Source organism: Tachypleus tridentatus, chromosome 1 (assembly GCF_004210375.1).
Source record: "Tachypleus tridentatus isolate NWPU-2018 chromosome 1, ASM421037v1, whole genome shotgun sequence".
Classification (NCBI taxonomy): Eukaryota; Metazoa; Arthropoda; class Merostomata; order Xiphosura; family Limulidae; genus Tachypleus; species Tachypleus tridentatus.
The window spans coordinates 30,074,265-30,097,625 of NC_134825.1; the positions used below are offsets into that span (position 1 = coordinate 30,074,265).

General features: G+C 32.9%; 1 protein-coding gene across 6 annotated transcripts in view; it reads left to right on the plus strand.

Moving 5' to 3' along the window:
- LOC143245072 (adhesion G protein-coupled receptor L2-like) overlaps positions 1-20,419 on the plus strand; it is a 52,518-nt gene extending 32,099 nt beyond the window's left edge. For 3 of the 6 annotated variants that reach the window (XM_076490895.1, XM_076490904.1, XM_076490915.1), the window contains exons 13-19: positions 943-1,099; positions 3,387-3,453; positions 5,506-5,572; positions 14,832-14,917; positions 15,263-15,389; positions 16,460-16,564; positions 19,692-20,419. In XM_076490895.1, coding sequence (XP_076347010.1) covers positions 943-1,099; positions 3,387-3,453; positions 5,506-5,572; positions 14,832-14,917; positions 15,263-15,389; positions 16,460-16,564; positions 19,692-19,784 — 702 coding nt within the window. In that variant the 3' untranslated portion in view covers positions 19,785-20,419. Of the gene's footprint in view, positions 1-942; positions 1,100-3,386; positions 3,454-5,505; positions 5,573-14,831; positions 14,918-15,262; positions 15,390-15,842; positions 15,930-16,459; positions 16,565-19,691 lie in introns of those variants that run through there. The other 3 variants (XM_076490924.1, XM_076490931.1, XM_076490942.1) reach the window with 3 other exon arrangements.
- Positions 20,420-23,361: the final 2,942 nt, after the last annotated feature.

Sequence of the window (23,361 nt, forward strand, 5' to 3'; positions counted from 1 at the left end):
GTAAAGCTTAGTTTGTGTGAAAACTGGTAGTTATAATACATGTGATTGTAATATATAATACCTGAATCTGTGGCATTTTTAGGTAGCATTGAACAGTAGTAAGGAGATCATGTTCATGTGACATAATGCAAGATGTAATGATGACATCGTGCGATACTGATTCCAACAGGGATATATAAAAAAAAACAACTCTGTAATAGTTATTCTGCGATACATCTTATAAAATGCAGAGACAGATTCTGTAATATTTAATTCGTGTAGTACCATACAGCACTTAACCAAGACCCTGTTAGAATAATGTTTGGTTGATGTAGAATGTTATGAACACAAACTAATAGTTAGTTTATGCAAAGGTAAATGAAGTAAAAGACACTCTTATGTTCAGCTGATGCGATACAATGTAGGGTGTAGTAGATATACCCTGTAATGTTTAGTTCGAGTGACATCACCGTTATAGAGCGTAAGGAAAGCATGTAATAGTTAGCTCACTTAACACCATATTGGGTGTAGTAAAGACATTATAATGTTTAGTTCATATAACATGATGTAGAATACAGTGAATATCTTACTCGATACCATAAAGGATATAACGAAGACACTTATATTTAGTTCGTACAACACGATTCGAAATATAGTGAAAACACTCTGTAACATTTATTTCTTGTTATATCACGTATATAATTTAATAATGGCACTTCTTGCAATGTTTAGCTCACGTGATACTATAAACAATGTATAGAAAACACTTCGTAACGTTAACAATATAATGAAGATGCTTTTTAGTGTTTAAATAATACACCACTTGAGATACAATGAAGATACTTCGTAAAGTTAAATTTATTTGGTACCATATAAGACTGTGTTGAGATTAAGTAGTCATTATATCAAAATGGTATGTTTGACGAATACTCTGTAAAGTTTAGTTCATGTGTTATTGTATAGGTGGCGTGTGCATTGATTGCTGGAGTTTTACATTATGCTGTGCTTGCAGCCTTTGCTTGGACGCTGCTGGAAGGAATTTACCTCTACCAAACCGTAGTTCTTGTATTTAGTTGGCTAAATGATGTGAAGCCAATCTGGTTTTATGTACTTGGATACGGTAAGTACTTTAAAGTACATAAATGGAATATAAAAAAAATAAAAGAAGATATCCTGGTGGTCCTTTTTTATTATCGTAAACGAAAATCAAACACTGTTATATATTTTGAAATTTGAAAAATACTGTATATTATTAACGATTATTCTTCTAAGCTGCAAGGCCTTGCTAAGATTTGTGAGAATAAAGTGCGAGATATAAATTCTGTATATTAGACAGCAATTTCTTCTTAACAAAACTGCTTTTAGTCAATAAATGTGTTTATGTTTTGTTTAAGCAAATCACGTTTTATGCAGAAACACAATTAATGGTTGCATGTTTTTTATATAGTGTTTCCGAATTAGAATTTATTATATAAATATATGTACAGCGTTTAGGCCTCGGCACTTTTTAGCTAGAACATTTTCTCAAATTTCAACCTTTCTCACACTGTACTTTAAACACCTTCATTAAATCATCAAGATGCAATGTTTGTATTTCAATGATTTCACATGGTTATAGCGGTTTCTATGAGGAACGGGTTATAGCGTATTATGCGGTAAAAATTGTTTGTTTGTTTGTTTTTTGACCGTAATATTATAACGCCTCCACGGCTGAAAGGGCGAGCATGTTTGGTGTGACGGAGATTCGAACCCGTGACCTCAAGATTACACGTCTGGCCATGTGAGCCTTAACCGGAAAAGTTCAGTCCACTTAATGACGTAAGCCCCATGCCGTATACGCTTTAGGCCAGTATCCAAACAGACGGAAAAGTTCAGTCCACTTAATTTATAACACCATAGTGTTCTTTTACAACGTTTCAAGCTTCTTCAGTTTCATAATGTGATTCGACTCATAATCTAGGGTTCGCGGGTTCGAACCCACCAAACATAGTTCGTTATAATGGTGTCAAAACTATTCGTTGGTGAAAAGTAGCCCAAGAGTTGGCGGAGGGTGTTGATGACTAACTGTCTTCCCTCTAGTTTTAAACTGCAAAATTAGGGACGTTTAGTCGAACCCGTGACCCTCAGATTACTAGTCGAGCGCCCTAAGCATCTCGTCAAACCGGGTCTTGTTGGATGGAAAATCTATTTTGAATTTTCTGTTAATGTACTTGATGGCTTTGTTGAGGGATTGTACGGATAATAGTGGTTTTAAGACAGGTGTTACTTGTCTATGATTAGTTTAAAATGATTTTCAACTGCGCTTCTTTCGTGTTATTGTTTATAAAGAGCATCAACATGTTATCCTGTTCCTGTATGTAGATTTCTTCCTATATACGTATGATAGCAAATGTTACATGTAAACAACATGGGAAACAAGACACTGATTTTTAAATTGTAAATACGTTTTTCTAAGACAGTTGCATTCATTATATCGTAGTTTTAGGCACTAAGACTTTGAAAGCTAGTTTTTTGGGGTTGACTTGGCTGTTCTATAACTTTAATTAGAAGTCTTATAAAAATAACACTTTTGTGTTATCTTTCGAAAGTCATTTTTTTTTCTCTTCTTGTTGATCTGTCTTTTCTCATGTTCGAAATGCGATGTTGAGTTTTTCACATCATAGTCCATGGAAAATGTATTCGATGTAAAAAGTTGAATATTCGTTGCTATGAAGCGATTTTAGTTCGCAGCCTATATTGTTGTTGTTATTTCACTATAGTTTCGATTGGTTCCTATCTTTTTCGTTACTTCATTTGTAAAAAATAAAATAGTTGAAATCTTCAGCGCCATCATTTGTCCCTATTCATCTGTGGTCGTAGTTCGATTAGAAGAACTACTTTCTGTAAAACGAAACGTTGAGTGTCCAATTAAATAAAAACAACATTTTGGTGTCATAACGTCGTTTATTTTTAGTATTAATATGTCTTTCGCACACCAGCGTGTACTACAGAAACTAAATAAAAATAATAGCGCACGACAGTATTTTAAATTGGATAAAATTTTACGAAGGTCAGCAATGCTAGAATTCATCTTAATACACGAACCAAATAAGCTTTAGTACTGCAAGTTGATAACGCTATTAAAAGTCCAAATCGTAATAACTTGTGAAATAGCTGTCCATCATACAAATTTACATTTTCTTTTGTTTCTTATAACAACTTGAAAATTCATTTCAAAATTGAAAACAAATTAGCTTTATACTATGTTTGATAGCTGTTTTATCTGTTGTTCAACCATTTTTTAAACTCAAGTGCCAGTGATATTTAATTCATAAGATTTACTTTCACACTACATTGAAATCAAAATGACCTAAATGAGTTTTTGAGATTGTTGATTGTAGAGAAACTTCTTTTGTCTTCCACTACAGGATTACCATTCGTCATAGTAACTGTCTCATCTAGCTTGCGATACTCTGATTATGGAACTGAAAAACAGTGAGTTTTAAAAACTACAAATTGTTTGATTGAATAAAAAATAGCTTTAAGAGTAGAAAAACAAAAGCGTTTTTAACCTTAATATAACAACTTGTTTTGATTAACTCTGTGATATATTTTTTAAATGTTAGTTTTCATCAAACAAAATAAAATTTTGTAAGATCACCTACTTTAAAATTACAATGCAAGTGACAGGCATTATTCATCTGCTAAAAGTATGTGATGGTTGAACCGATATGCCGCAGGAGAAACTTTCGTACACACGAGTTGTGTCGTTTTTCTATACGGACATCATTTTCATTATGTTGCGTATACTGTCACCTGAGACCTGTGAATGGCTTTTGTCACCGACTCCCATATTCGTAGATCCTCATCTACAAACACTTCACATTTTTTAGAACAGCTGAGGTACGACTTGTTGCAGGTCTCTTTCTGGATGGTCCTGGTACTCCAAAATAAGCACGTTCTGCTTTTTTCCAGTTTTATTAAACACAGTGGATATTGCTGCCTTGAAACTTTTAAATAACCAATCGGTACGCATCTTTATGATATGAATATACGAATACTATGCACGAGAACTGGTTTTCACATACCCTTCCCAGTAGCAAGCAATTTTTGGTGGCATCACACTCTCGAAGACCCATAAGCAAAGTAAAAATGTAATTCTGATGCATTACTTTTCACCACGGCTTTACATCGACTGTATTTATAGCGTGACTTCTTAATTTGCTTATTCAAAAACTAACCTATATAAAAGGCAGCCAGCGAGTGTCACGTTACGTTACCTTGATTTCTCGAAACAGAAAGAGTCATAAAATCCAAAATGCATTTATCCAGATAGAATGGTTTGATTACTTTTTGCCCATTACGATTTTAATAATGGTAATGCAAGGGAGACGTGACAAGGGTGCCGTTAACCCTTATACGGATAGTGGATGTTGATATAATAAGCCTACAGTAAAGATATAGAATGGGATCATCTAGTCTAGAGCCAAATGTATAAAGTGTATCCCCGTCACACCAATCATGCTTGCCCTTTCAGCCGTGGGGGCGTTATAATGTGACGGTCAATCTCATTATTCATTGGCAAAAGAATTGCCCAAGAGTTGGCGGTGGGTGGTGATGACTAGCTGCCTTTCCTCTAGTCTTATACTGTTAAATTAAGAACGACTAGCACAGATAGCCCTCGTGTAGCTTTGCGCAAAATTCCAAAACAAACAAACAAAACCTTTGTTGCTGAGCAACATAACATAAAAACCATTGTTAGAACCTGGTGTTACCAAAACGATAATTATTCTGTGAATATGGCATAAATTTATTTCATGAATGATTTTAATTTTGATTAGCTCACAAAGGAATTTACCAGCTTTTGACTCTAAGACTGTACATTTCTGTCTATTTATTGGTTGAGCTTGATTTTGCAAAATTTCTTTCTTTCAGCCAGCTTTGAAATGTGAGGTTTTGCCATACTATGAGGTGGGGTTGGTAATAATTGTTTTGCCATTTTGTAAGAGTTATGCGCTTGTCGTTAAATCATAATACAATGATACAACAAATGTAGTCGTTATAATATAACCTATTATGTTTGTTTGTTTGTTTTTGAATTTCGCACAAAGGCTATTCGAGGGCTATCTGTGCTAGCCGTCCCTAATTTAGCAGTGTAAGACTAGAGGGAAGGCAGCTAGTCATCACCCACCGTCAACTCTTGGGCTACTCTTTTACCAACGAATAGTGGGATTGACCATCACATTATAACGCCTCCACGGCTGAAAGGACGAGCATGTTTGGCGGAACGGGGATTCGAACCCGCGACCCTCAGATTACGAGTCGCACGTCTTACGCGCTGGGCCATGCCCAGCCCCACCTATTATGTTCTCTGTAAACATATAATACAACTTATATAATCGTCTAGTAGGTACGTGATGCAACAGATATATTCACCTATTAAACATTTAAAACAGGAGATATACTAACCCAGTGAGTACTGACGTATGAGATAATAAACCTTTAATGCTTCAGGTAAACAAGAATTTTTTTTTCTAATTTATCCAGCTGTTGGCTTTCTCGAGTAAACGGTCTCATGTGGAGTGTTGCTGGTCCAGTTGGTTTTGTCATCTTGGTAAGTTTTCTATGCAATTTCTATAAACCTCTATTTTTTTTCATTTTTTACTTTCAAATGTTTGAATATTTTATTCTTGTAATTCTACATTTTACTTTAAACTAAGTGCAGATGTCCCCAAACAGCTACTTTTTCATAGCAGAAACGTTTCCTAGTGGCACTGCGGTATGCCTGCGAATTTACATTGCCAACAATCGGAGTTTCGATACCTGTGGCGAAAATAGCGCAGATAGCCCATTGCGTAGCTTTGTGCTTAATTCAAAACAGTAATAACAACATAACAAAAGCGGTGAGTTGTTGTTCAGTGGTTATTATGCTCAGAGCTCAAAACCCAAGAATCGCTGCGCATGTATTATACATGCACCAGTTGTTTTATACCATTATGTGTAGTCGTGTACTCTAAGTTGAGTGTTGCTGATTGGTTGGTTCCCTTCTAGCGAACAGTTGTAAAGTAAAAGTGATTATGCCCGAATCTTGGAGGTATCTCATCTGGCTGCTAAGCCTCTGTATCATTTTACCATTCGGCTTACAAATCACAGTTTAAATTCCTATTACCTAACCCAAGGTTTCATACAAATATACGTTATGTATGTACTGACTGCTATCTCTATCACGATGCTATTAAGATATGAACCCTTTCTTCACCACAGATTAAAATTTTACTTTTTTTTCCCTGTATTTACATTTATACAAAAACAGAATTTCCATAAAATAAACCTCTCATAGTTTTCAAAGTTTAACAATGTAATTATGGAATTATTTTAGAAATCTCTTTTTTACAATTTCAACAATAGTTGATTTATAAAATACCTACTCCCGAATTGAAGTGTTTTCCTTTATCAACTGCCTTCTTTAATTAACGTCTAACTTCAACCTAAGATTATTGCATAAAAAATTAGTTGATTTCATCCGTGCGCTAATGTTTCTTTTGACCACTGGATATGTGCAGTATAATAAACTGGAAACCTTGAGACATTGTCCTGCTATCTCAGGTTTTCTATTTTATGTTATTTGCTCTGGCAACCAGAAAACGTACTATTCCTTATTAGAAATTATCCAGTTTCCCCCCACTCTTCAGCATATTACTAAATACCGTATAATTAATAAGTTTGGATTTGTTTGTTTGTTTATGATTCAATTTCGCGCAAAGCTACTTGAGGGCTATCTGCGCTATCCGTCCCTAATTTAGCAGTGTAAGACGAGACGGATGGCAGCTGGTCATCACCAACTCTTGGGCTACTCTTTTACCAACGAATAGTGGGATTGACCGTCACATTATAACGCCCTCACTGCTGAAAGGGTGAGCATATTTGGTGCGACGGGGATTCGAACTCGCGATGCTCGGATTACGTACCAAACGCCTTAATCCACCTGGCCATGCCGGGCAACAGGTTTGGAATATGTAACACTGATAAATTCAGTTATTGATATATTTATGTAATACAATTTTTAATTCAAAAAATGTTTATCGAAAGGTTTAAGTAATAAAATAATGTGTTTATTATATTTTGTATATTTCTAAATTGTATTAGATATTTTATACATCAATGCTATTTGTAACAGGATAAAAAATTCTAGAATTTGGTGAATGATTTTCTTCACAAACTGGGACAAGGAGATTAATATATCGATATCTGTCAGCTGATTACAAACATTTGCTGCTCTAATACACTAAACAAATGATATAGTCTTGTTAGCTAGCTGTTACAAATGCTAATGAAATCATACACTGTATTAAAGCAATATTAATAAATAAGTTTGTGATTAAATTATCCAAACTTTGAGCAAGATTAAAGTTTACAGTTAGGGCGTAATTGTTTAAAACATTGACTCAAAAACGTTTATTGTATTATTTAATGCAATATATTCATTAGATTTAACAGCGTTTCCCAAGTTCTTTAGGCCGCGGAACACTTTTCAGCTCAGCAAAAACTTACGGAACACTCATGACATTTTTTGGAGCAGGTTGATTTTAAATTTAAAAATACATACATTAGTTTAAAGAGATTTATTTTGATTTATTTTACAATGACAAACAAAAATAAAGAATACTCAGATTGAACAAATTAAAAATTTTTCTTTAAAAATATTCGTTAACACTTAATTTTAAAGGTCTAAATTTTATATATTTGTGATGTTTGTTTGTTTTTGAATTTCGCGCAAAGCTACTCGAAGGCTATCTGTGCTAGCCGTCCCTACTTGGGAAATACTTGGCAGTCAACAGGTTAAAGGAATTGGTGTTTCTACGTTTTCGAATAACAAATTCTCTTAATATCAGTAAAAATACTTGATGGCTGAATTCTCATATTAGATCCAGCATTTAGTCTGTTGCTGTATTTTGTCTTTGTTTCCGTATAATACGAAATTCCGTCTCTCGTAAATAAGTCATAAGAAATGGAAGAAGCAGTCGAAGTGTGCACGTTATACGCGGATAATCTGTTATTAGGCTACTCCAAACATTGTTTGGCGGAAGTTCTTTGAACTTCTGTTTCAGTCGAGAGTCATAAACTAAGTCAATTAAGTTCTCGTAGTCTTGCGCTGCAAAACCGACCGGCTTAGATGTAACTATTATACAAATGGATTTTGAACCCAATCATTAGTACTAACAGGAAAATATTTTAATAAAGCAGAGTGTAAGTCACGCAAGTGCTATAAAATAGTGCTGCGAACTTTCTTGTGGACTTTATCATTTATTTGTGTCAGAAATTCATTAAAAGGAAGAAAGCAGTCAAAACAGTCTTGATACTAAATTTGTATATTATTAATTGATTTACTTCATTTATTTATTTACTCAAATTACACATTAATAAATTTTTACATTTTTTTGCTCATAATATATTTTAGGTACAAACCTCTCCACTAAAATGTTATATAGAATAGATACAGCACCTACTATAATTCTTCTTCAATGCAAAACCGTTATTATTTAATTCTAATCCATAGAAAAATATTTCGTAATAAGTTATGATCATACGAAAAATGTTAAATATTTTATTAAAATTTAAAATCATAATTTTCTCACAGAGCACCCATTAATCTCAAACAGAACACCAATGTTCAACGAAACGTAGTTTGGGAAACGCTGCGTTAGAATAATGAAATAATCTTATTGTAGTGTAGTGTTTACAGACACGCCCACATATAATTTCTGGACACTTGAGCTTGCTTAGATATAACAATATTTGCTTTTGCCTACCTAGATACTGTGGATGAGAATAATATGTTAAGCTACAGCTTGTGGTTAATCATGATAATGTGACATTTATTGCTCCATATCATGTATTATGCTACTTATTTCGGATTATACCATATGGCCACTGTAGAGATAAAGAGATTACACGTTACTAAACAATGACCTTTCGTATTTTGTTTATTGGTTTTAACGGAACTGGTTACATTAATGGTCATACCAGCTTTGTACGAACACCAAAACAAAGTATTAACACGCACACAAACAATGATTTTTTTTTAATATCATGATGAACTTGTGTTATCCTTCGATCACTTAAAAAAAACATCTCACCTACACAACGCAGCGTTAAAACATCTGCCAAAGTAATTAGTTTTATCTTTAAATTAATTTAAAGTTTCTAAAATTTCAAGTATAAACAACATCTATATTTTATTCCACAGTAATCATATCTTGTGACCGTAAAACAATGCCTCATGTGGAGACATTCTGGCTGTGAAACAGTAACGAAGGATAAGATTTTGGCCATTACAAAGTAAGGTCCTGCATGTCCAGACGGTTAAGTCACTCGACTCATAATCTGAGGGTCGCGAGTTTGAATCCTCGTCACACTAAACATGCTCGCCATTTCAGCCGTGGGGGCATTATAATATGACTGTCAATCCAACTATTTATTGGTAAAAGAATAGCCCAAGAGTTGACGATGGGCGGTGCTGACTGGCTGCCTTCCCTCTAGCCCTAAATGCTAAATTACGGACGGCTAGCGCAGATAGCCATCGTGTAGCTTTGCGAGAAAAGTACAAAGTACAGACAGTTATTTAGATCAAAATTTTATTCTGGTTACTGTTATTAGTTCTACGCCGCCATTTAAATACAATTTAAAAGCTAATAAAAATATTATAAAACGTAATTCAATCTCAGTGACAATAGTATCCTGTTATGTATTATAATTTACTTCGGATAAGTCTGTGATTTATTATTTTAGGTACGCTACATATTACGATTTCAAATAACCAGAAATTTTAATTCAGAAGTTATTTGAATGTCAGTATATGCCAAATTTATATTTGCCAACAAGGCTGATACATACAATTTTTCTTTCTTAACACAAATATATTTTAATGAAATGTTCCAGGAAATTTCTGCAAGGAACTGATTATTTAGATTAACTGAAGCAATTCAGAATTACCTGATGTAAAAAATGTTTCAGGAAATTTCTACAAGAAACTGATTATTTAGTTAGATTAACTGAAGCAATTCAGAATTAATATAAATAATAATACAAGTTATAATAACGGTTTATATAGATAATAACTTATATACAAAAAAATTACAAACTTTCAAGCAGTATCCAGTCTTCTATCTGATCTGCAAACTGCATAATTTATTGACAGGGGCCGATATGGCCAGGTGGTTAGGGCGTTCGACTCTGAGGGCCGCCCTGTCAGCCGTGGGTGCGTTATAAAGTAGGTAAATCCCACTATTCGTTGGTAAAAGAGTAGCCCATGAGTTGGCGGTGGGTTGTGATGACTAAGTGCCTTCCCTCTACTCTTACACTGCTAATTATGACGGGAACTTGTGTAGTTTTTCGCGAAATTTAAAAACAAGCAAATAAACAAATGCTATCTATGGTCCATATCCACAACGAGCGAATTAATTCTAAGTTGCTTTTGTCACGTTTTGATTAAGCTAAATATCTGTTTATTTTTGTCCTGGCCTCACGTTGCTTGCAAGCTGACGTTTTACCGACGAAAATATCGACTGTCCTCGAAGAAATACTAACGTCCAAAGTTAATTCACTGAAACTGAACGGTTCGTAGTGTTCGAAATCTTTAAACGTTCTTGATCAAATATTTGTAGTTTTCTGATTAATAAGCGTTTATCACCATTATAGCTTCCTAGGCTGTAAGTATACTGAGTGTAGCAGACCAACTATATCATTACACTGCCTCTTGGAATGTCGATTTATAATATTCAGGTGAAATTCGTGATAGTTCAGTAAGCAACAATTTAAAACATATATTGTTGATTCTTACACACGAAAATCTTCTACAAATTTAGAGAATAAGCGAGGCATTCATAACACATGTTTAACATTATAAGTTGCATGCATTTCTAATTATACATAAACCTCAAACAAACATAGATATCAAAATAATATTAAATCCGTTACACCTCCCTCCATAGAGAAGAAAAAATTGGCATTAGACAATTTTAAACCAAAATATTGTCTATATATATATATGTATATACATTGATAACAGTACATGGTCAAACAATCATACAATTTCAAGAATCATGACAATATATAACAAAATCAATACAAATAACCATAAAATTACATAGCACGTAAAGATGCTTACACACAGATGCTACCTTACTGACTTAACACAGTGAATAATCACACGACTGAGGTATTCTTCGTAGGCTGGAATAGGTTTCAAAGGAAAAACAGGAGTTTTCTGGTATGTTTTCCAACAAATTGACATGTATGAAAAGTTTTACTAAACTAAGAAACATCTTGCCTGATTTATGGTCAAAATAAATACCTCATAATTTTTGTCACATGTCTTGTTTACGCCTAAATGACCTCCTACGGGAAGATCCTTGACAACTTTCAATGTTTCAGAACGATGTGTTTTTGGAACATTAATTCGATAAACTACAACTCAGTCCTTTGAAGCTGGCACACCACTTTTGAAAAAAGTAACCATTTGAAACTTTCTCCTGTTCATCATTTAGGAATGTGTGTTAAAATAGTGAAGAGATCTGCGGATCCTTTTCTTGCTCATCAATCGGTTTGCTTCTAGCAAATGGAAATTCACCAGGTGAAACAAATCCCTCACGTCCATCATTGTCAGGAGGATAATTATTCACAAAATCCCCGTTGGGTTCAATAAACGTCTGAATCAAATCCACAATATTGCTTTCTGAACAAGTGTTTATCATTTGTTCCTTGGCTTGAACTCGAGTCACATCACACGAAGGAAACACATCAAATTTTTCTCAGTAACAACATCATCCTTAGATGAAACAGTGATCAACTCGCTAACCATCTTGGGTTCGACAACAACTATTCCCCAAACCAAATCGTATCCCAACAATAATAATGCAGCCTTAATTGGCAGAGTAGGTCTTACTCCAACCACAACTGGCCCCCAAAACTAAGTTTGATGTTAAATAAATGTTATTAAAAGAAAAAATAACAAAGTCATTCTCAATACCCTGAATAATAACAGGCTCGCCAGTGGTAGAAATCAAGCCTAAGGACAATATACCTTCTAACAACAATGATAAATTCACCCCAATGTCATGTAGAATACGTATGGGTATGAGATTAGCAGTGTCATTTATCAAAGACACAGAACCAATAGACACAAAAGGTATAAATTATTCTTCCCTGACTACATCACCCTTTTTATCAGTATCAAAATAAACAACATTGGCTCATATAATGAAACTACTTCTATATGGATCATAAAGTACTGGGTGTTGCTTCCTTTTTGTTTTTCTTTCTCAAACACCAACAATTGGATATAACATGATCAGGTTATATAAAAATGACAGATAGGCCTTAATGGTTTTGACGAAATTTTGTCCCGTATGTAATAGGATTTCGAACTAGAAAAGCTGGATTTTTAAAACGAATCCTGAACTTTATTGGATTGAACAGATATAGATAATTGATTAGGTGGTGGGAACTTGTTTTTATGTGTTAGAGTAGTCATCAGAAAGAGCATCTCCTTCGTTTCAACTTTCTTTCATCCAAATAAGTTTTGAGGTCGCCATTACATCGTTTAAATTCATCAACTAAACATAATTGTTTAAGTTTGTCAAATCTGTAGCCACCATGCATAGGATGACACCATTGATTAAAATAAACCTTTTTTGTGAGCAAACTCCATATAAGTTTGGCTGTTTTGCTTGTGATTACCTAGAAACTTTTGGCGATAAGCCTTCAGTACTAGCTCGTGTGCTTTGAGAATTAACATATGCTGAACGTTTTCTTCAGCAACACAATTTTGAAGAAGGACAAATAGTGCACTGATTTTTTTTTAATGTGGTGGATGTAATGAATGTTTGATTCCTTTGATAGCAGTACTTACTCTCAAAAACATTTTGAAGTTTATTATTTGGTTTATTGTTTGTTTGAATTTTTCAGGACTGTCTAGATTATAAGTTAAATCAGTATATGGATGATAATAGTGTGATACATAGAATGTATAAATTTATATGGACATGATGTTTTATTCAATATTGTGAAAGTATGAAGAGCCATATAGAAGAAGGAGGGTAGAAAACAATAAATGGACACAATTAGTATAATATTAATCTAGTGGTAGTCAAGAGCTGCGTGTTTGTTTTGAATTTCGCGCAAAGCTACACGAGGGTTATCTGCGCTAGTCGTCCATAATTTAGCAGTGTAAGACTAAAGGGAAGGCAACTAGTCATTACCACCCACTGCCTACTCTTGAGCTACTCTTTTACCAACGAATAGTGGGATTGACAGTCACATTATATCGCCCCCACGGCTGAAAAGGTGAGCATGTTTGGTGGGACAGTGATTCGAACCCGGAACCCTCAGATTACGAATCGAGCGCCCCACCACCTGACTATGCGGGGCCTATTTGTTTTACACAGGTACGTTATTATTTTGGGTACTGGAATATCGTATTCACAAGATAAGTAAAATGTATCATCTCAGTGTTCCATTTACTTCATTATTAGTTGTTCTTTTATGTTACGTCAGAAATACCTAGTTTGACAACTAGCTCCAGACAGTAAGTGATAATTTTAGACGTAGGACGTTGATGGCTTGAGTATCCATATCTTTTTTCAGATCTTTTAAATCTTACTTTTATTTTTTACATGTTAGAGTCGCGAATAGAAATAGAGGTTAAAGATAATAATCACTGTATCCTCACTATATAGTGTATCCTCACTATATAGTGTATCCTATATCCACAGATACTTTTGTAGCTAGATATATTTTATCTCTTTTGTAAGATGTTTTTCAAAAGGTAAGGAGAGGCTAGTGAGTTAGGCCTCCTCTGCCTTAAGTATTAAACTTATCATAACGTTCATGTTATCTTTGTAAACACAGGCATAAACTGTCACCGGAAATATCCGTTAGTTTGAAAACAAAACAACTTCCTGTCTGCAACCCATCTCACATATTTAAACTGTATTTAGTGTTTCCTTTTTCATGTTATTTCACTCTGTATTTTCTGTTGTTTAATTTCGGTAAAATCTGCTTTTAAATAGTGTAATATTTAACTAGAATGCTAAACAATTAAAACATATTATTCTGTTTATAAAAATATGGATTAGTATCTTGAAGTTTGTTTGTTTGTTTTTTAATTTCGCGCAAAGCTACAAGAGGGCTATCTGCGGTAGCCGTCCTTAATTCAGAAGCGTAAGATGGCAGCTAGTCATCATAATCCATCGCCAACTCTTAGGCTACTCTTCTACCAACGATAGTCACATTATAACGCCCCCACGGCTTGAAGAGCGGGCATGTTTGATGTGAAGGGTTTTCGAGCCCGTAACCCTCAAATGATGAGTCGAGCGCTCTAACCACTTGGCCAAGCCGGGCTTGTGTGTGTCTTGAAGAATCACAGTTCTAACGAATATAGCGAGTTAATCTTTCTAAGTATACAAATAGTTCCAATTCCAAAAAATTGGTAGATCAGACTACAACATATCCTGTTCTACTATTTACACTTTAATTATTAATTATTTTTGTTTTATTCTGATAATTGCGTTTATAGAATGTTTTTACTTCATTTTTTAATACAATTCTCGATAATACTTTACGCATTTAATGTAAAGATTAAATAAGAATTAGCCACAAGAAATCAGCTACGTGACTATTTTTAGGGCAAAACTTTTCCCAATGTTTTACTAAATATTTAACAACAAGTTCCATAATTAAGATAATTTTAAAAAGTTGTATTTCCAATTTTAATTTCTTGTTCCCAGATCAACTGCCTTTTTTTTTTTAATTTCCAGTTATATACTGTTAATCAAAAGGTTTAAAGAATTCATACATCTAAAATTTTCCATCAGGTTAATACAGTGTTTTTCATTATGAGCCTGCGTTCTGCCTTCTCTGTAAAAATAAGAAACCAACAAACCCAAGCCATCAAAACAATGTAAGCCAATGTATTGCATTAAAAAATATACTTTCTTTCTGTATAAAATCTTTTCATAGGTTTTACGTGTAAACAAAACTTTAATATTTTCTACAAGTGATATAGAATCGATTAAACGTAGAATTATAAAATATTTGAGAATGAGATATTTTTATTAAATGAAAAAACACATTTCTAATTTTTAGCAACGTTAAGGTTGAAAAAAAAGAAATTATGAATTAAGAAATCTATATAATATATAAGAATATAAATGTCACTTGACATCTTTTACATTTTAATGCTAATCTCACAGTAAGTTCTTTTAGCACTTCATATGATCTGAAAAGTGGCATTGTATCTATACAGAAACATTTTGAAAGGTTCCTTCTCTTTGATGGTACTACTTGGACTCACGTGGATATTTGGGTTTTTTCTCACTTCTGAAAAGACAATGGTGATGGCGTACATTTTTTTAGTCCTAAATGGACTGCAGGTGCGTGATTTTTAGTTCAAACATTTATCTTCTCCCTTAACATACGTACAAGTAAACGTACAAAGACACTATTAAATGTATAGTTTATTCTATTAGGATAAATTTCATAGTATAAAGTTTAAAATAAATAACACTGATCAATTGTTTTGTTGTTTAAATTCAATTATTAATTTTATAGTAACAGTATTTTTTTTTATTAATTAGTTGGATTTAATTTTCCAGTAACTGAATTTTGTTTTATTACTTTAAGTGGGTTGTATTTAACATAAAGTTATTAGATAAATATAAAGTTTTTATTAATACCAGATAAACGTAATAATTTGAAATGCATTACATTAAAATTGTTAATTATTTTGAAAGTTTCTGTAGTCATTATTTTGTATATTAAGTTATTTTACCGTACTGCCTCAGCGATAAATCTAAGTTTCAATACACCCCCTCTGTGTCCCCCAGTGGCTCAGCGGCATGTCTGCAGACTTACAACGTTAAAAACCGGGTTTTGATACTCATGGTGGGCAGATCACAGATAGCCCATTGTATAGGTTTGTGCTTAATTCAAAATAATAATAACAATACCCGCTGTAAGCACGTAATAAATATACAGTTATGAAACTTAAAAATTTATACTTTAATAGAATCTCTGAAATTCATATCACACTAATATATTTTGTGCCTTTTATATTAATTATTTTTAGTATACCTTATTTTATTGTTTTTAAGTTCATATTTGAATATTTTTCACTTTAAAGCAATCTCAAATATATTAATTTAGGAAAATATTTTTTCTCTTAAGTATACTAATATTTAACTGTATTTTAAATAAAGTTAATGTTAATTGAAGTTACTTAGGGATTAATTTGATTAATATTGTATTTTTTTTGTTTACGATTCATGTTAAATAGTTTTTTATTATTTTAATTTATTTTGATTTTTGACTTTTTAAAATAAAGTTATCAAATTTTACACCCCAAAAATAATATTTATAAATAGTTTAAACATTGGTGAAACAAAATATCTCATATATTTATCTCATATTATTGTTATTATCGATGTGTTATTGTTTTTTCAAGGGAGTGTTCATATTTATCTTTCATATCTTGGTAAATGAAAAGTACAGGAATCGACTTTTAAGTGTGTTGACAGGAAAACGAGAAACCCAACCAATGAGCCATGTGGTAAGGTTTTTTTCTTACAATAACATTATAGTGAGATTCTGTCACGTGCTACAGAAATACTCTTTAATACCTTTATTTCTCGCACTGTAAAAACACTGTGTAGTTTGTTAAGATTCTTTCACCTGCTTCAGAAAACAATATTTGATGACATGAGTTATATTTTTAATATTTTAATGTATCGAATTTTATTTCTTCGCTTAAGAAAAATACTGTTTCATATATGTAGTAGATTCCTTTTCTTAAGTCCAAAAAAACGTTCTTTAATACTGAGATACTTTTCCCTGCTATAAGCAGAAGTGTTTGATATGAACTATATATTCGCTAAAGGCAACAGTGTTGTATACTGATCATGTATAAAACAGTTGTTGACAGAAATAATTTCCATACTTTCTTTGTTGTAGAAAACAATATGTGTGTATATATATATATACATACATACTTAACTTCATTTAATGAAAAACTGGAGTTTATTATGAAACATTTTTATAAACGTAAATAAAATAACGACCTGCATCTCCAGAATGTAACTTTATTAGCTGAGTATTTCGCGATTACAACTTTATCAGAAGATATTGATGCAGTTTATTAATTTTGTAACATGAAAACTTTGTAGTAACAGGTTAAAAAAAAAGATCTAATTCTGTTCTGATACTTTTAAAATAATCTAAAATATAAGTTCAGTACAACTTCCACTTCTGAATTGGTTTTTTAAGTTTACTAAACAAGTAGTAGAAACGCAGATTTTAATATTCATGACTAAAGTTTTACTTTTTTAAGATTGAACTGTTAGGAACTCGAAAGTTCCTGAAGAAGCTGTAATAGAAAATTATTGAGCTAATAAAGGAGACAGAGGAACTTATTTTATTCGCATTTATGAAGATTTATGTATTTGACAACATTTAAAGTCTCACAGGCTAATTTACCCTAATCCTTCCTAAAAGAATTTTAGTATGTATGTGGGCCGAAAGAGATCCTAGCTTGGTATTGCTAGCGCACAAGAGTAATTAAAGCTAATTAAAGGAAGAATAAAAAAAAGTCTCACAAATTAAGACCCCTCGGTCAAGAAAACCGACCTCTCTAGACCTCGAGTCAAAGTTTTGAAATATTATGTCCCAGAAGACGCTGATTAGTAGAAATAATCTACTTGACTCTACCATTTAGAATTTGTATCAGATACAAAATACATGAAGTATAAAAAAAGATACAGCTGTATACATAATTAATGGTTTTAGATATTTCAGTCTTTCCATCTTTTCCAGAATCAATATCATACAACTTGTTCTCTTCTAAAGTAATTCGATTCTGACCTCTCAGGTTAATTATCTTTCTCAATACTCGACTTTTCCACTATCAGCATCATTTCTTTGCTTCCAATTAATATGATTTACTTTATTCGAGTATAAATCCAAAGGTACGTATCATCTACAAACAGTTTCATTTTTTCTATGTTTATGTTACTGTCAAGACATTCTACATATTTCACTTATGATTGTATTTTTTTCAATCAGAAGAAGCTTTTTTTTAGATTGTATTATTGGAATACGATAATGTAGTCTGGCGCCTCAAATCTGTTTATCGGCACTGTTGTGTTTTTTTCTCCAAAATTTGGGCCGGTATTTCGCGAGCGAGGATCTTTTATCTACTCTGCTCCAACTTAAAAGGATTTCAAGTGGCGCGATTGTTAAGGATTCCCTCTTGTTTTATTTGTTTGTTTTATGGAAAAAATACTTTAAATGTGGAGAATTTCTCGAAATTTGGTGCCAAAAACAAGTGTTCAATAGGGAAAGTTTCCTGTGAAGTTTTAGTAATAAACTTAAACAAAATTCAGTATTTTTTCTCAACAGGAAAGGCTTTCATGCTCCGAGCGCTTTCGTAGCTACACAAAACGCTATTTAATATAACAAGTTTATTGTTTTACAATAAACACTTTTATTCTTCTATAGAAAGCACTTTGCTACAGTGAGCATCTTTATGATAAAATTAAGTATTTGCTATAAGAAGTATTCCTAGTTTTATGAATGGACTGATGGTTAGGACACTCAATTCACAATATGAGGGTCATGAATTTAGATTCCCTCATCAAAAATGCTTGTTCTTTTGATCGTAGGAGCCTGTATTTTAACGATTAATCACGCTTTTTGTTAGTAAAAAAGTAATTTTTTGGGAGGTAGTGTTGACTAGCCGCCTTACCTCTAGGTTCGGCATGACCAGGTGGTTAAGGCACTTGACTTGTAATCCGAGGGTTACGGATTAGAATCCCTGTCACACCAAACATGCTCGCCCTTTCAGCCGTGGGGGTGTTATAATGTAACGGTCAATCCCACTATTCGTTGGTAAAATAGTAGCCCAAGATTTGGCAGTGGGTGGTGATGACTAGCTGCTATCCCTCTAGTCTTACACTGTTAAATTAGGGTTGAATAGCGTAGATCGCCCTCGTGCAGCTTTGCGCGAAGTTTAAAACAAACCAAGTCCTCCAGTTTATCATTTGCCCGCCGCTAGTACAGTGGTAAGTCTACGGATTTACTACGCCAAAATCAAGGATTCGAGTCCATCAGGTGGGCTCACCAGATAGTCCGATGTAACTTTGCTATGAGAAAAACACACACATACACACAATTTACCACTTTTTCTCGAGTAGCTTCGCAAGAAGTTCCAAAAATAAACAAACTTAAAAATCAGTGCTTTATACAACAAGATTATTTTCATATTTATAGAAGCTTTGTATGGTAAATTGTATTTTTGTCGAAAACACTTTATGATACGGAAACCTTTTTTTCTTTGCTTCAAAAACATTATTTCATATATAGCAGGGTACTAAACAAAACACTGTTGGATATAATAACTCTATTTATCACGAGAATTTCTGTTACAGTGTTAACTTTATGCGGTTAGTATGTTTAGCATACTAAAGCAAACATTGTTTTGAAATAAGTGATTTATTTGTGAAGTCCTAGTTAAAATGGCGGGAGCCTCATAGACGCTTAGCGTCTGTTCATCACCTATACTGTTAAGAATTACTAAAATATTAAAAGTAAAAACACAAGAATGTCAGACACCGTCATTTGAATGTGATGAATTTCTTTATTATTTCACAAATATCCCGTTTCATTATGATGATTTCTTTCAGATTCCCAAACATTCTTCCCGAACGAGTGAGTTGGGTCATCCAAATCAATCAGACAGTCGTAAAACAACCACCTCCATGGCTGTATTGAACTGATCACTATATTAAGAGATCGTACGTCGGTTACATTAAAAAAAAAAAAACCTTTAAAAGTATTCTTTGTAAAAATTATATCACTATTTTTATTCTCACGAACAAAAGCAAAGTTGTTATCTTCATAGACGAAAACATTTTTATGTATAAAATATAAAAATCAAAACAAAATGTGTTAAACGAACCAAGTCCAAGTTATTGTTATTAGTTTTGAGTCCTTGTAATTTCAGTCTGTGGAAAGAGCATTACTGTAACCTTGATCTATATTCGAAGCTTATTAAGCAGGGACACGCGCATCTAAAGAAGGGATGGGCAGGAATGACCTTATATAACTTCAATGTGTCTACCAAAGGTTTGCAAGTAGCCATATGACCCATATAAGCACCAATACCAGATTGAAAATGTTTATAAAAATATATATAACAAGGAAATTTTTAAACTATTTGATCACTTCTCCAAACCTTTCCTTTCTTTGAATCTAGTTTCACGAGATAGTTAAAACGAAAGATTGGCGTTTGTTTACGCACACGAAGTGTAAAATGCATATTTAATTTTTTTTTAATTTGCGAAAAGCCCGTAGAATCTTGATTTTATAGGACTGCTATATAAGGCACTATTTTCAAGTCAATAGCATGTAATGTGTTACAACAGTTGTACTACACGTCACATTTGTTTCTGGATGTCTTGGCCATCCACTTCCTCATATTTGGCCGTCTCTGGTCTAGAATGTACTGCTTGAGTAAGTGTATGGTTTATTGTACACAATATACTTTAATAAACTACATATATGTTAATTTTGTTCATCATTACGATTAATTATGATAGTGTTGAATACTGGAAATTTTTTAAAATTTTAACTGATATATCGAACAAAGGAAAACGTTTCTGTCCTTTAAAAAAAATGTAAATAATGCTAGAATCCGTATATTGTTGCAGTACACAGACTGGTTACAAAAAAACTAGAGAATAATTGCATCACATTCTGTTTATTTGCACGATGTCATTAATAAAGTTGTTTGTGCAGTTTGATCACATAATATTTATAACGTTTTTCAAGTTTAAAGGTTTCAGCTAACTAGTAGTGATTTTCCCCAGGGATGAAAATATACACAAAAAATACGAAGTTTATTTTATGTAAAATATTTCTCTAATTGTTTGGTAATATTTGTATAACAATGAAAAGTTCTCAGCATTTTCTGTTTTTCTGAGTCAATATTTTTGTGGCTTTTAAGTTGATGTGACGTTTTTCTCAATAAAATAAATATATAGTTTCAGCATTAAAACTGTCGAGTGTAAATATATTTAGAATTTCAAACATACGTAAATATTTCAAACTTTTTTAATACTGTCATGTTGTAACGACGTGGTGATGCCATAGATAACTTATATCGTTAAAGTATATGTTGAAGTATCCGTGTGAAATGAAGCGTTTAAAATTCCGACCGCATGTTCCAAATCTTGATACTTAAAGAACGTTGTCGACCATGAGAGTATTACCACAATAATGTAATATCGGTTTACTCTTACGTTAAGCTCATTTTATCGACCACACTTTGTCTGAAATTTCACAAACATTCGTATATTCAAAGAATAACGTTAAAGTGCGTTCAGTTTACCTCAGATGCACGAATATGCGAGTATAGGGCATTTGTTACAAAGTTTAGCTCCAGGTGTAAATGACCCATGAAATAGGTATGGTTATACGTAAAGAAAAACAACAAAACATATTATCATTTCAACTCTAAGATATATTTATAGTTATTACCTTATCGTAATACGAAGGATTAAAAATTCACAATGAAGTGTTTATAGGTATTTATTTAATATGGGAAATCATAGCAAATATCTTAACATATAAAATAATATTGTCATCTTCAACAAGTCAACAGTTTTTCTGTTATTATTATTTTAAAAACAACGTTTAACTTAATTTCAAAGTGCTGAAACCTTACAAAACAACACTTTCTCGACATTTTGGGTACATTAAACGAATATTTTTTTATTTTCATTTCAGAAATCTGTAAAACGTGTCACATCAATCTTTCTATCAAACATTAAAAACTATAAGTTATAAATGGCATTCCCTCTATATCAGAAGTGTTTTACGTCATTTAACCTAAACATTATATCAAACGGCTCTCGATTGTGCTTATGATGTGAGATTCTTTATCTGCTTATGTTTATTGTTAAACATAACAGCCATAGCAAGAATCGAGTCCTAACATTTAGCATCATGATCCTTATTAGCATTACAATTACTGAAGCCCACTGCTAAGCAGTGACTTTGACATCAAACCAATTTTGCTTCATTGACTTTTCCATTGCATGTTTACCAAGCATCACGCTGCGGTACTACTTTAAAATCCTATATGTAAGAAGCTAACGATGTTTTCAAAAACATGCCAATTGTTACTTCTACCTGCCGCCGCTGGAACAGCGCCTCGATTTTCCTCGGTGGACACAGCAGATAGCCGTATGTGACTTTGCTATGAGAAAATACACCCACATATCCTTCCACTTAGCCATTGGAAATATACTCTACGATTTAATTTTCCTTATACATTATTCAACTTATTTTTATGTTTTTCTCCCTAATTTTTCTTTTTTCTTAACTATTAGTATGTCAAACATAAATTTCTTGTACTTTGCTATATGTAAAGATGTTTCTAAGATGGTAAATGGTAAATTTATGGACTTACAACACTAAAATTTACAGCTAGAATCACCATGGCGGACAGAGCGGGGACAGTTTATTATGTACAATTGCAATAAAATATTCTTCCTACAATTGTATTACCTTTATTTATTATAGTTATTGAAGTTTACTTATGTCTCTTTAATTATTTCAGTTTAAATATATATATTTTTAGACTCTCTGTACGTTTTTCTTGTTTATAGAGAATATGTTAGAACCATACAACTTTATGGCAGCTCTGAAAACAGACAACAGTTTATTTCAGGCCAAGTTAGCTTTCATTACGTTTAATAGTAGGTGGCAGGTTGAAGAAAAACGGATATTACAGAACACATACAAATCTAAAGTTTTAATTATTTCCCTGGATCTTCGAAAGAGGGAGTGAGGCCGCAAGACTAGCCTTCCACTCCAGTCAGGAGACTGTTTGCTTACCAAAATACTTTTGAAACATATCAAATCACCTGCGTCATGCATGCTTGTTAGTAAAATGTTGGAATTTATGTTCGTAGTGACACCTTTACGCCTCCAGTAAAGAACGGCCCAGCCATGAAAAATAATGATTTATTATTATTATTCACTATCTATATACTTCCATCAACTTTACCACGACGAACTTTGGAATTATTTGTACAACGCTTACACTCACTGGAACACAACCATAATTTCTGTTACTATAGCACATGTTGCCAAGAACTTTAAACAAATATCCTCTTTCGTAGCAGACGTATAACGATAAAAGTGAGAGTTCAGTTCCTCGCGATGGACATGACGTAGATAGCTTATCTTGCAGCTTTTTGCTGAAATAACAACGCCATCTTTATTGCAATATTTGTGATTTTACTAATTTTCGAATGTCTTTGTGTTAACTGCCTTATATTATTTCTT